Here is a 13,641-nt window from a genome sequence, read left to right on the forward strand (position 1 = left end):
GGAGGGACTCTTGTCCAAGTCTGTGATATTTCTGGGGCTGGGATGTGGGTCAGAAATTAATTTTTGTCTGTACCTACTACTGAGGATGAACTAACTTAAGGCACTCAGAACATATAATGTACGCTTGATAAATATGAGCCATTCTTATTACTGTTATTTCGACGAAGGCTAGGAGGGGAGATGGGTTTTTGTTTGTTTGTTTTTTGATTCCCACACACCCTCCCTATGGCAGAAGCTCTGGTTCCATTTTTATGTGAAACACAGAGACCTGCAGGGACTCTGACTCGATGAGCGCCTTCTCCATCCCTTCCTGGGTCTGCTGCTTGGATCTGGCCTTACCCGGCTCTCCCAACCCTCGGCCAGGGGATGCTGTGTGAGCCAAACCTTTTACCCGATGGTCCGTGCACATTTATAAGCCGCGTCCCAATGCTGCTGCTTCCCGCAGCCCCAGCCTGGGCCAGAGATAGCTTATCAGAGGAAGCTGCAGCAAGAGAGAGTGAAGTTAGACATTATGAAGAAAGTTTTCACACGACAGTGGGTATGACCTTGGTCCTGGGAAAGAAAGAAGTGACCCTTCAGTTGGGACAGGTTTCTTTTTGGAAGAAAATTTTGTTGACTTGGGATGAGTGTGTGTGTGTGTGTGTGTGTGTGTGTGTGTCTGTGTGTGTCTGTGTGTACAGGGTGGGTAAGGGGTGTGTCCTGTCTGGATATGGGATGAGAGACAACATGAATTTTGGTTTAGCTGGTCCAGCGAAGGGAGCGGGTGGAAGGCTAGGCAAGGGAGCAGATTCTAGAATGGCCGGTGCACTGCAAAGTAAGGAAGTCCTAATTTTTAGAGTTGCCAGACGCCTGTCGCAGGTTGGGTGAACCCTGGGTCATTAGTCGGTGCCCCGCCCAGCCAGGGGGCCCCCTGCAGTCTGCCCCCTGCGAGGAGACCTGTTTCAGAGGCTGCTGGTCGCAGCCCTGGGCCTCCTGGCGCGATAGTGTGCCTGTTTGTGGAGCTGTTTTCCTGTCTGGCCCGTGGCCCAGGACTCACGGCAGGAATGGCTGTTTCCCTCTAGCAGGGTTGGTGTGTACAGAGGTTTGTGGATGGTGTGCTGTGTCGCACTTTGTTTTGGAAAAATCCAGGCTGGTGGGCAGGAAGGAGAGAGGAAGGGGTGTGGCTGGAGGGGTGGTGGGGGTGGGAGGGGGTGGCCACAGCCCCCAGAGGAGAGGTAGGAATGGGGACAGGCCCCTGACGTAGTTCAGGCACCAATTTCTGGCTGCTTGACACGGCCCCTGATGTTTCTTACAGACCCTCCTCCCAGCTGGGCCCCCTGGGGACTGGGGCTCAGGAAGGGCCTTTTCTTTTGGTCCAGAGCTGTTGTGTTTGGTCTGTGGACCTCAAAGGCAGGCAGGACTCTTCCCACACAGTCGTTTTGCACTAAACCAACCCCACCCAAGTCCTGGGGTTCCCGCTCCTTGCTGCATGGTGGAGAAGGCAAGATTGGAGCCTAGGGCCACAGACCTTGAGCCACTTAGGAGTGTCTGACTGGTGGTCAGCAGGGAGGACCGAGGCAAAAAGAGTCGGGTGGATCTGTAGGAGGAAGGGTGAGGGTTAGACACCAGGAGGAACTTCCCGATAGTAAGAGAAGCAAGACACTGTTTTGGTGGGGGTGAGAGGGGTGGGGTGGAGTTTCCTTTCATGCGGTTCTGTTAGTGAAACAGAGACCATGGTTTGGTGATGACTGTAGGGGAGAGTTCTTGGTGCTTAGGGAGTTGAATCAAAGCTGTGTTACTGATCTCTGTTTTGGGAGGGCCCGGGAGGAAGTTAAAGCCTGGGGGGCAAAGGGCTTTGACAGCCCCAGAGACGAGAAGAATGGGATTACCGGCAGACAGAGAACTTATTTTTCTTTTAAAATAAAATCTTTGTAGTACTCTTTGTAGAGCCCTCTGGTAGTTTTCCCTGCAGGCTTTACGTGGAACAGGGAGAACAGATGCAATCCCACGAGCGCTGTGCTATACCCATTTTACAGATTGGTCACTTCTTGAAGAGTGTCTTCCTTCATGGAATAGAAGTTCTCCGAGGTCAGGGCCTTCACCTTCTCCGGTTCCCGGTGCCTAGCACGTCTCGTGGCACACAGCTGGTGGCACTCCACGAGGGTTTTACAGGATGAGGGCTCCAGCGCCGTGATGGGCAGCAGAGACGACCAAAGCGTCGACGCCCTCCCGGCCTCTTAGCAAGGGCCTGTGTGGTGAGGCGTGCCCCAGCGGGGGGCCCATCTCTGGCCTCTTGTGTGAGGTCACCTGTGTGTTTTGGAGCATAAGGTTTTGCTTACATACAACCCCCACCCCTGCCACGGCGTGCGATTCTCCACGTCCACTAGCCTCAGACTTGTCACCATCTATGTGTGCTTTCTGCCAGCGAGTGTCACATGTCCCCAAACTCTGCGGAAAACAGGAAGCCCCGTCAGTTAGAGGACAGCCCAGTGATTCAACAGGGGATGACCATCCAGCTGTTCCCGTCCTCGTCATCTGCTGGGGTCATGGCCCGGGGCAGCTTCCTCCCCTGCCTCCCCTGCCCTGGCCAGCCTGGTGGACCAGAGCCGGCTTGGACTTTGTCTTATCACCTCTGGAGGCGGCATGGCCAGACTCCATTGGGGCCAAGTTTTTATTTATCTTTCCTGGCTTTTTTGGGGTGGGGAGGCTGAGGAATGTGGAGTGTTGTAACGTTGGGAAGAGGGGGGTGGAGAAACGGGATCCAGCTCTCCTGCCCTGTTCTTCCTTTTCACCCCTGCGCCCCGGGTGGCTTCTGGCTCCCCTTGGCTCCCCAGTCTCCCCGCCAAGCCCATCTCAATATTGCATTGTCTCCCTGCAGCTCTGTGGCCCGGGACCCATGGCCCTGGCCACACCTCGAGCCTCGGCTACAGCTGTGGCTTCTAGTGTTTGAGGCAGCTGTGGTGGCCTCCTCCAAGCGTGGCTGTGGGTCGGCAGCAAATGAAACCCGAGGGGCTATTTATAGCGCGGTGGCCCTGGGGCCTGGAGCAGGGCCTAGGGCCTGGGGAGGTTCAGCGACTCCTCATCAGGGACCAGTGAAATCAAGACGGATGGAGTGTTGGGTCTCTTGTGTTCCTCTGGGTGGGTAGTCTTGGAACAACCTGGCTTGGGGCTTGAAAACCAAACATGATCCCCCCTTACCACCCCCGTGCCCCCACTCCTGACTCCTGCAAACCCAAGTTGTCGGGGCCAGGGGCTGTGGAGACAGAAACTTTCCACCTCGACAGTCCCACTTGGCTCTTCGTTCCTCCTGCTGCTGTCACAGAGGCTGAGCAGTGCAGAGCTGGGCTGTAGCCCACGCAGAGGGGGCTCGGGGTGCAGCCTTCTCCTGGGGGGCTGGATGGAGAGCCCTCCTCTTAGCGGGGCTGCCCTGACCTCAGGCTCGGCCGGGAGCCAGGGCTCCAAGCCTACCACCCACCCCTGCTTGGTAGACACCGCAGGGGCCTGGGGGAGGCTGGAAGGGGCTCCTCGGCTCTGGGCCGCTGGGGTCAAACCCGGAGTCTGAGGGTGAGACCTGCCGGTTGTCGACTTCCCCGGGACTTGGGGGTGAGTCACTGTGCCTCAATTTCTCCTCTTCTTGGCAGACTATGCTCCCGTCTTCTCCAAGAGGCGGTGGCGACTTGGTGGTTGGGAAAGGCTGGCTTCGGGGAGGCACGGGGAGGTTTGGAAGGCGTCAGTGGGCTCGGAAGGCTCTGGCTGGGCCTGGGGACTAGAAGCTGGGCGTTCGGGTGTGCCTCAGGTGAGGCGGCTGACAGGGCGGGCGGCAGCTGGTGTCGGGGGCCATGCGGATCTTTGATCTTCTATGGAGGTGAATGTTGGTTGTATCTCTAACTACCCTTGTAATTGTGTCAGATGTAATAACAGTAACAGTATACAAGTGCCCCTTTTCATCTTCACACCACTGGTAAGGATCGCCCCTTTTTCCGCCTGACGTTTTGGGGGCTCGGAGTGTTAAGGGCCGCGAGGTTGCAGGGCGGGATGTTGAGGGGCCCTGGCCCTGCGCCTTCGTCTCTGTGCCATCGGTTGTGCTGGGCTGTTTGGGACCCCAGCGTGGGTCCATTTGCCTAATTTTGTGCAAGTGGACCGCCCTGGGGATGGGAGCGGGTGAGGGGTGACAGACGACGAGCAGCAGGTCCTCAACAGCAGGATTTGCTGCCTAGCACTGGCCTCGGCCGCTACACGCCACCCCGGGCTGCTCGGGACCCACAAGTTTTGATCGGATGGCTCAGGGGTGCTGCTTTGAAGGAGAGGAGTGCGGGGTGACGGTGGCCGGGGGACACAGGTTCACAGCCGGGCAGAGGGCTGTCGTACCGGCCTTTCCTGTTTTCAGGCTTGCAGTCTGTGTTCTCCACTCAGGCTTACTGTTATGATGCCCAGTGAATGGAGACGAAATGTGTTGCTGTCCATTTAGGAACCATTTTATTGTGTGTGTGGACAGACGGCAACAGCCCAGATTGGTGCTCAGCATTTGCGATTTCTTCCTTCCCCGGGGAAGGGAAAGCTAAGCCCTTTGGGGGCTTGCGTGCACACTCACAAGGAATTGGCACTGATGGCTTTTGGCTCTAGGTTGCGGTGTTGCCTGGGTGCCAGGGTGCCTGGGCTGGAATGTTGGCAGAGAAAGGAATAGGGAATCTGCGTTGGTCCACGGCCCTGACTGCTCCTGTGGACAGCTCTCCACTGGCCCCCTCTGTAATGCCGCTGCTCTTTTCTCTGTCCCAGGGCTCCGCCAGAGTCACCCCGAGTGTCCAGCCCCATCCCCAGCCTATCAGGTATGCCTGGCCTCTGGGGGGGGGGCAAGGGGTGGGGGTGCCGCAGTGAGGTCACTGTGGGTGTTTCCAGCAAGTCATGCCTTTGGGTTTCTGAGACCGAAGTCATAAAGCCACAGGTAGGGAGCATGGGGAGACAGGACAGCCATGGGGAGAGGAGGTACCTGGAGGTGCCCCTTGGAAATGCTGGTGTTTTGAGTTCTAGCTCGAAGTCAGGCCTTGAGCTGGATTTCTTTCTGTCCCTGCATGATCTCATCTAGTCCTTGCAACAACCTTGCAAGGTAAGTTATTTGATTCCCATTCGGCAGATGAAGAAACTGAGTCTCAGGGAGGTGAGGTGACTTGTGAAAGGTCACGCAGCCTCCCAGAGGCAAGACCCCGGTGTGCCTTCGGGACTGACACGTGTCAAAGCCTGTGCTAGATCCAGGTCCTCTTCGTGGGCAGGGGTTTTTGATGTTGGAGGGTCATTTCTAAAAGGAGAGCTCTCTATCTGGCTGGGCTGGCAGGGGCTGGGGAAGGGGATGCACGAAGACTCAGTCCCTTTCCCCTGGGTCCGGGGTCTGTGGTTTTCCGACTCGGGCTCTTCCCTCTCTGCCTCACCTCCATTCTCGAGGCTCCCGAGATGAGTGAGAATCTGGCCCCAGGGAGATGGAGCCCCAGCCAGAGAGGGCTGGTGTTTAGCTAAAGCCCCCAGCGGGTTATGGTCCAACTGGCAGCGGCCCACAGACCTGGCCGGTCCTTTAGAGCATCCCCTTTCTTCCTTTACATCTGAGAACCACCTTGGGGTGGGTGGGAGCAGGGTGCGATGCTGAAGTTGTCCAGGCGGTGGCACTGTTCTGCCTTAGACGCCCCCCCCTCCCACCGTGGGCCCCGCCCCACCTCCCCGCTCCAAAGGCTGCTGTGAGAACCTTATCTTGGGGACAAAGAATGGTGGGGGCTCAGAGGTCAAATTCAAACTGTGCTCCTTGCCCCAGCCCACTGACCCCTCTACCACTTGGCTCCTGCCCTTGCCACCACCGAGAAGCCATACATCACCTTTGGCTCCCCTAGCTCCAAGCCCTGTATACATACTTGGGCTCAGAATTAGCCCTGTGGACATCTGGATTCTGCCAGTGCCACCCCATCTCTTTGAAATACCCTGGCAGTGTTTCTCCGCTGCCCCCCAATCTCTCCTTTACTGTGCTGTAGTGAAAGATTCTCAAAAGGAAATGTGAGTGTGGCCCACCCTGGGTAGAGAGGGGAAGTGAGACAGTAGGGGGTTGGTGATGGGGTAAGAAGGTGTGGGAGTAGGAAGGGTGTGAGGGGCCCCCAGAAGCTGCAGGTGCCCCTCGGAATGGAATTTCAGTGTCCCGAGACCCATTTCCCCTTCCTGGGCCCTTGTGCTGGAAGAGAAGCTGGGTGAGGTGTAAAGGTGTGAACCCTTACCGCCCCTCACTCAGAGCCCAGCCCAGGGGCTTCCCATTTCTTTTAGGAGCTCTGATGGCACTGGGATTTCTGGGGGCCACGGGCCACCAACAGCCACAAAGTCTCAGCACCCTCTGTTTCCTGAGCCTTTAGAAATCACGGAGGCCAATGCCAAGAAATAGCCCTGGCTGGCAGTGGGAGCTTCCAGAGGTGGGGGAGAGCCAGGGAACAAAGGGCAGGAGCTAGCCTTCCTCCGGGGATGGCTGGAATGTGCACTGTGGTCTGGGTTACCTGGAGCCCAGGTGAGCGTGTCACCTGAGCTGCCCTTTCCCCTGAGAAGCCTCCCCACCCCCTCTACAGCTCAGGAGCAAGGGGGGGCAGCATGATGCTCAGCTCTGGATTGCCTGAGACCACCCAGCTCAGGCTCCCCTACCTCTTCAAAATCTGTCCCAGGATCCTTTGGGAGACTTCTGCCAGACCAGGTGGCCACAGTGTGTTGGGAGGCTGAGCTGGACTCCTGGGCTCCTGGCTGGCTCCTGTCCTGGCCCTGGCCCTGACCTCTGAGATCACAGGTTGAAGGCAGTGCCAACAGGATGGATGGACACCTAGGGTTGCTGTCATGACTGAATTGGCCCGAGATCCTGCCTGCCCCCGCCCAGGTGCGCCCAGGCTCCTAGGCTGGCCTTGCTGGCTACACGGGCCTTGCCAGGGGAGGCCTCTGGCTTTGGCTCTGGGTCAGGGAAGAGCCAAGCCTCCTGGGCTGGAATTGTGGACCACATGTGATGTGTAGGGGGTACAGCTACTCCAATCTTGCCCTGAAGAGCTGGGTTCTGACCTGGACCCCCTTCTGCCTCCTCTCTCTCCAGAAACATGAGTGTGAGCCGAACCGTGGAGGACAGCTGTGAGCTGGACCTGGTGTATGTCACAGAGAGGATCATCGCTGTCTCCTTCCCCAGCACAGCCAACGAGGAGAACTTCCGGAGCAACCTCCGAGAGGTGGCCCAGATGCTCAAGTCCAAGCATGGTGGCAGCTACCTGGTGAGGCTGGGGCCCGGTGCCCCCTGTCCTTTCGGCTCGCCACCTCCTTGCCACTGGGCCCCCGGGCCGGCTCCAGCTTTTCCCTTTCCCGTGATTATGTGCCTTGCTCATGGCCTGAGTCTCCACTCACTCTCCGGCCCCACTTTGCCGTGAGGAGCGTGTCTGCAGCTGGAACGCGGCATCGGGACCCAAGTCACGTGTGCACGCGAGCCTCTGTGTGTGTGTGTATGTGTGCAATGAGGAATTCGTGTTACCGAGCGCTCCCTACGAGGCAGGCCCTGTTCTAAGCATGTGTTTAACTGCATGCGAGCCCTAGAAATCAGGTTTCGCTGGAGCGCAGAGCGGTGGGGTGTCTGCCCCAGGTGACAGCGTCAGGAAGCGGCAGGGCTGAGGTCTGAGGGCAGAGTTGTGGCAACTTGCATCTTACGGGACCTTGTGTGGCTGGCACTGGGGTAGTGCCTGGCCCAGGAGAAGCACCTCCCAGACGTGGATGAGGTGGCTGGCGGTTCTTCTCGACTGTTCTTCTCTACCCTCAGAGGGCTGGCATGGGGGATTGGCGCCAGAGGAGAGCTCAGTTCCACTTTACAAGGAAGCACCTGTGGGTTGGGCTGGACCCACCGACCAGACAGCGTAGACTCGGGGCGCTGCCCTGAGGTTTGAGCCGAGACAGGGCGCGGGAAGCCATATTAGGTCCCTAGGGCCGCTGTAACAAATGACACAAACTGGGGGTCTGGAAACGACAGAATTAACCTTTTCACGGTTCTGGAGGCTGGACGTCGAAATTGAGGTGTTGGCAGAGCCACGCCCCTTCCTGGTGTCTGGGGCCTCCCAGCAGTCCCCAGTGACCTTGGCTTGTCGCGCCGTCACTCCCGTTTCTGCCTCTGCCCCCACATGGCCTGCCTTCTTTCCCGCGTCTCTCTGTGGCTCCTCTCCTCATCTTATAAGGACACCAGGCCTCGGATGTAGGGCCCGCCCTAAATCCAGGATGATCTCATCTTGAGATCCTTAAATACTTACATCAGCAAAGGCTCTGTTTCCAAATAAGGTCACATTCTGAAGTTCCAGGTGGATATGGATTTTTGTGGGACGCTGCTGAACCCACCACAGAGGGCTGTCCATCAGCTGTGCTGGGCATCGTTGAGGGCCCTGGGTTCACACACAGGAGGCCAGCTCTGCTTCTACCATCTGACTTTGGCCACTTCACCTCACTAAACCTTAGGTCCTGCATCTGTAAAATGGGTCTAATTACACCACCTACCTCTCGTGGTGGATGAGAGAATTAAGTCAGCTGCTAGGTGCCAAGGCCTCAGCGTGGGCTGGCAGGCTGGGGACACTTGAGTGGGGACCATTGTTAATGTAATAAAGCGTGAGCCCTTATGGGGTCCAAGAATGGCCTGGTAGCCCTCTGGGATCATTCCCAGTCTCAGGAGTCTGGGATCCCGTGGGTCTCTGTGCTATGCCGCCCTCCCTCTGTCTTACCTAGTGCAGGCCATGGGCCCTCTTGTCTCCCCAGGAGGAGGGCACAATTTTCTTTGAGTTTCCCAGGCAGTGAGGTGGAGGTGGGGAATTCTGAGCACCTCGTCTGGAGGTGGAGACAGGAATTCCAGGGATTGGGGGACTCCCATGGGACGTGGTGAGGCATCAGAGGGCATCGGCTGGGAGAGGGGTGTCGAGGGTCTGAGAGGGCCCACTCAGGACGATTTGCACCCTCTGCGGGAGGGCGTCTGACCGCAGAGCTGTTGCATTTTCAGGGGATGAGGTTTTCAAGTTGACATGTGAAGTGGAAACCAGAGATGGCCAAATACAGTTACCACCGCTGGATTCCCGTTCAGTGCATGAAGATGCCCACCTTGTGGCTGGCACGTGGGACCCGAGACGGGCTCCATCCCCTTCTTATCTTCAGTTCTGGGCATCTGTCCACTCACTGAGGGGAGAGGCCGTGTCTACATACTTCTCTCTCCTCCTCTTTACCCTGAGAACCTATAGTTATGTTCTTGTTGGTCAATGTGTGTGTCCAACGGGACGCCATTATAAGCTCTTGCATGGGTAGAATTTTCACTGAGTGGGGCATGCAGGAAGAGGAAAGAGAGACAGAGACAGAGAGACAGTCCGAAGACAGCGAGCACCATCTCACAATGTCTTCCTTTTCCTCCTAGCTTTTCAACCTCTCTGAGCGGAGGCCTGACATCACAAAGCTCCATGCCAAGGTGAGCTGATGCCGATCGGGGGTGGGGGCTTCCTGTGGCCTGGAAGAGAAGGAGAAGAGCTGGGCTCCCTCTCCCTGTGGATCCCCCTTTAGAATGTGGGGAGAAGTGCTGAGACACTTGGCAACACCTACTCCGTGTCTATGCCGTCTTCTATTTGGAACAAGGAAAAGAGCATATTTCTTGTTTTTGCCATACGGATTGCAGAAAGCCAAGCTTGATACAGCGATTTCCTGCCCAGGTCTGCCCTCCTGGGGTGCACATAGTATCTCTGGGGTGAGGCTGGAGCTATGAGGGTTCTAGCCTCATCGAAAAGCATTTTGTATTGAAACTGGCTCAAAACTGCCAATGGCCCGTTTTCACTTGCTGGCGCGGTGGGCTGAGCGCAAGCTTTGCGCTGATGGCCGCTCTGGCTCCTGAATTCCGGGGCCTGTTGCTTTGGGACCCTGGGCAGGTGACAGTTGTCTGGGCCTCAGTTTGCACCTCTGAAAGTGGACAGGCTGGATTAGATGTGCTCTCTCGGCTCTTCTGAGCATGAATTCTCTTTCAGTTTAACGATCTGTGAGTTAAGAAAAGTTTCAAGGAGCCTGAAGTCTACTTTTCACATCTGCCCTCTGTCCCCTTCAGGCTTCTCTTGGCCAACCTGAAAAATCGGGGGTTGGGTGTCCGGGCCTGGAAAAGAGCTGTAAACAGCTGGGGGCCCTTCACTTTCCCTCTTTGTCCCTGAGCCAGGCTTTGGGGTTGTCTGTGGGAGGAGAGCTTGGGGGTGGGGAAATGTTGGGGAGCCCCAGCACATTTTGAAGTCAGAGTCATGTGGAAGGGACCTTGGGGTCATCAGCTTCACACACATATGGAGGAAACTGAGGCCAGAACAAGGGCCATGACTCCCCAGAGGCCCCAGAACAAGACAGTGTCAGAGTTGAGACTCAGGCCCAGGGTCTCTGGTCCTGGGCCAGTGTCCCCTGCGTCCACATGCTCGCCTCCCCTCTGGACTGATGGGCAGGGCAGGGAGCCAGGTGGGGGGATGGTGCTGCTGTAGCACCAGTGTGGGGAATATGTGCCACCCCTCCGGCTCTGGTCAACTCTCTGGGGCTTCCGCCCCTTCTCACTCATGGCTTGGACCACAGATACTGGAATTTGGCTGGCCTGACCTTCACACCCCAGCCCTGGAGAAGATCTGCAGTGTTTGCAAGGCCATGGACACTTGGCTCAATGCAGACCCTCACAACGTCGTTGTTCTACACAATAAGGTCAGAGTGGGGCCTCTGTGTGTGTGTGTGTGTGTGTATGCATGTACACACGTGGACATGTGCTCGTACATGCACACATGCGTAGATGTGTCCTTGGATGAGTGTACGTGCCTGACTTTATCATTGGATTGAGTGAGCGTGCAAGTCTGTGTGTATTCTCTTTTCTAGGAGATGGTAGATTCTGTCCCAGGGAGCACCCCCAGGAAATGGGGAGTTACGAGCTTGTGGGGTCCTCAAGTGTAGTGGATGATCAGCTGTGTTTCTTCTCTTTCAGACTCAGCCCGACCTGCTTCCCTCCCTTGCATCTCCCTCCCTTCTCCTGTTGTCCCTTAGAACCACACTCCTCTCTCCAGCCACTGCCCTCTTTTTCTCCAGGCTTCTGAATGGGCTCTAGGGCAGTAGGGCTGATCTTAGAAATAAAGGCTTTGTGTTTGGGGTTCTTTTAGGGAAACCGAGGCAGGATAGGTGTCGTCATCGCAGCTTACATGCACTACAGCAACATTTCTGCCAGGTAAGAGCCTCCCATTCTCTGAATATTGACAGCGGGAGCCCCCTCTGCCCATCCCCCCATGGCCTCTCCCTTCCTTGGGGTTGAGAGGTGTGAGGATTGGGTGGAGGAGCCCACAGAAAGGAGAGGGAGCCGCCTACAGCTCTGAGGCAGGTGGCTGTGTGGGGGGAGCGCAGGAGAAAGGAGAGTCCCTCCCTCTACTGGGAACGGTGGTGGGAGTAGCCTTGGGAGGCAAACCCATCTATGGACACCCCATCCAGCCACCTTCTCGGGGCCACTTTTCCTTGGCAAAAGGCCTTCTGTTTTCCTGAGTGAGCTGGTGAGGGAGTCAGAAAGAAATGTTGGATCAGATCTGGGTCTGGCAGAACCATCTAGAAGTTATCTCATTCTTGTGGGCCTCGATGAGGACTTTGGGGTTTGGGATGGGATGTCATAAGAGAGTCAAGAATAGAGGGGCTACATCTTCTGTCTCTTCTTTTAAAATGATCTCTTTGAGGATAGATAGAATGTTCTATGGAGACTTAGATGGTAGTTCTGTGACTCTAAGAAACTCAACCCAGCCTAATCTTCCCTTAATGGTGAACATTTCCTGTATACCTACTGTGTGCCCACATGTCCCAAGCTCTTTATAGATGTTATTTCACTTAATTGCCATAACAACCTTCAAGGAAGGCACTTGTCACTCTCCTTTGACAGGAAGGGGAATCACGTTCAGAAAGATTAAATAACCTGATTCAAGACACGGGGCTGATAAGTAAGGGGCTGACTTGCTGTGGGAACTCAGGCTGTCTGGCTCCAAAGCCCCTGTGCTGAGTCTTGCAGCACACAGGATATAGAGATGCTGGGGCACCCTTTTTATGAAAGCTGCTCAGCACAGGGTTGCTGGAGGGCTCTACGGGTCTGGGGGAGCAGGGGTGGGGAGGCAGAGGGCTCTTGGACATAGGACATAGGCTCTGGACATAGGCTCTTGGCTCCTCTGACCACCCATCTCCCCCCGCAGCGCTGATCAGGCCTTGGACCGGTTTGCAATGAAGCGGTTCTATGAGGATAAGATTGTGCCAATTGGCCAGCCATCCCAGAGAAGGTGGGTTTCCAGGGGTCACAGCCAGTGCATCCGTGTGTGTGTGTGTGTGTGTGTGTGTGTGTGTGTATGTGTATGTGCACACGCTTGCTATCTTGGGGACTGGCCTTATGCACCCACAGGGGCTGGAACAGCCATGCCTAGGTGGGGGTGTACAGAGTGTTCATATCCAGGTGGCAGCCTGGAGTGGTGTGAGCTCAGGGACGTGGGTGAGCCCATGGGCAGCTGTGTGTGTCCACAGGTGGGCATGGCAGTTGGCTCCTGAGGCCAGTGCTGGAGAGCAATGGGGACGTTGGTGGGGAACACATCGGTCTGGGGGCAAGAAGGCAGCTTGTATAAGAAGGCGGCGCTATTTGTTGGTCCTGGCAGCGGGATTGCTTCGTGTGTGGGTGAGCCTATAGGAGGCTGACGTCATCGCCTCCTGCCCTGGAGAGGTCACAGATTCTTACCATAAGGCTTATCTTCTCCTGGAAGAGCTTTAAAAATTTAACCACGGGCTCTCAAGCACGTGGTCTCGCTGAAGTCCCCAGCAGCCCAGGCGGACGGCAGGGCAGGGATGAGTCATTCATTCATTGGACAAGTTTTAGGTGCTCTACTATATTCCAAGGGCTAGAAATCTAGGTGAACAGGACAAAGTGCTTGGCCCTCAGTGAGCTGATACCCCATTGAGAAAGATGGACATCGCACAAGTAAGTAGACCAACAGGACCATTCCAGTAGCGGTTAGTGCTAGGAAAGAAAGAGAACAGAGTGGGATAGACCTGATGGAGGAGACCGGGGCTATTTAATGAAGGGGGTCAGGGAACACCTGTCAGAGGTGGTGGATTTGAGGCCAAACCTGGATAAGAATGATGAGCTACTGTATGACCATCCAGGACATCCCCATTTTACAGATGAGAAGCCTGAGCCTAGGGAGGGGACTCAACATGGCCCGGATCCGCAGTGAGTAGTAGCAGAACTAGAAGGCACTTGGGGGCCTGTAACTCAGGCCAGACTGGCCCCCCCCCCCGCCCGGGTTGTGCCAGCCCCAGTCCTGAGGGCTGAATCCTGCTCTGTGGATGACGTGCTGTTTAATGATGGCTGGTCCACAGGAGAGCACAGGTGGAATCAGGCCTGGTGGGCTATGGGGAGGCTGCAGGTGAGTGCGAGGCAGAAGCCCAGGCCCAGAGGGCAGAACTGGAGATGGGGAATGGTGCCCAGCCCCCGAGTGGCCAGAATGGTGGGCCAGCCGCACGTCTGTGATGGGCCATGCTGCTCTGTGCACTGTGACCGCGGGGCTGACCGTTTCAGCAGGATACAAGCCATGAACGTACTTTCAAGTCATGAGAATACTTGGCAGGAGAAAAAAAAAAAAA

At 56.3% G+C, this 13,641-nt stretch overlaps 1 protein-coding gene across 6 annotated transcripts in view; it reads left to right on the plus strand.

Annotated features, from left to right (window-relative positions):
• TNS1 (tensin 1) overlaps positions 1–13,641 on the plus strand; it is a 204,151-nt gene that overhangs the window by 106,547 nt on the left and 83,963 nt on the right. For all 6 annotated transcript variants that reach the window (XM_040640876.1, XM_040640886.1, XM_040640880.1 and 3 more), the window contains 6 exons: positions 4,756–4,805; positions 7,073–7,244; positions 9,401–9,451; positions 10,576–10,698; positions 11,145–11,209; positions 12,207–12,290. In XM_040640876.1, the coding sequence (XP_040496810.1) occupies positions 4,756–4,805; positions 7,073–7,244; positions 9,401–9,451; positions 10,576–10,698; positions 11,145–11,209; positions 12,207–12,290 (545 nt within the window). The remainder of the gene's footprint in view (positions 1–4,755; positions 4,806–7,072; positions 7,245–9,400; positions 9,452–10,575; positions 10,699–11,144; positions 11,210–12,206; positions 12,291–13,641) is intronic.

This window comes from Ursus maritimus, unplaced genomic scaffold, assembly GCF_017311325.1.
Source record: "Ursus maritimus isolate PB19 unplaced genomic scaffold, ASM1731132v1 scaffold_1, whole genome shotgun sequence".
Lineage (NCBI taxonomy): Eukaryota > Metazoa > Chordata > Mammalia > Carnivora > Ursidae > Ursus > Ursus maritimus.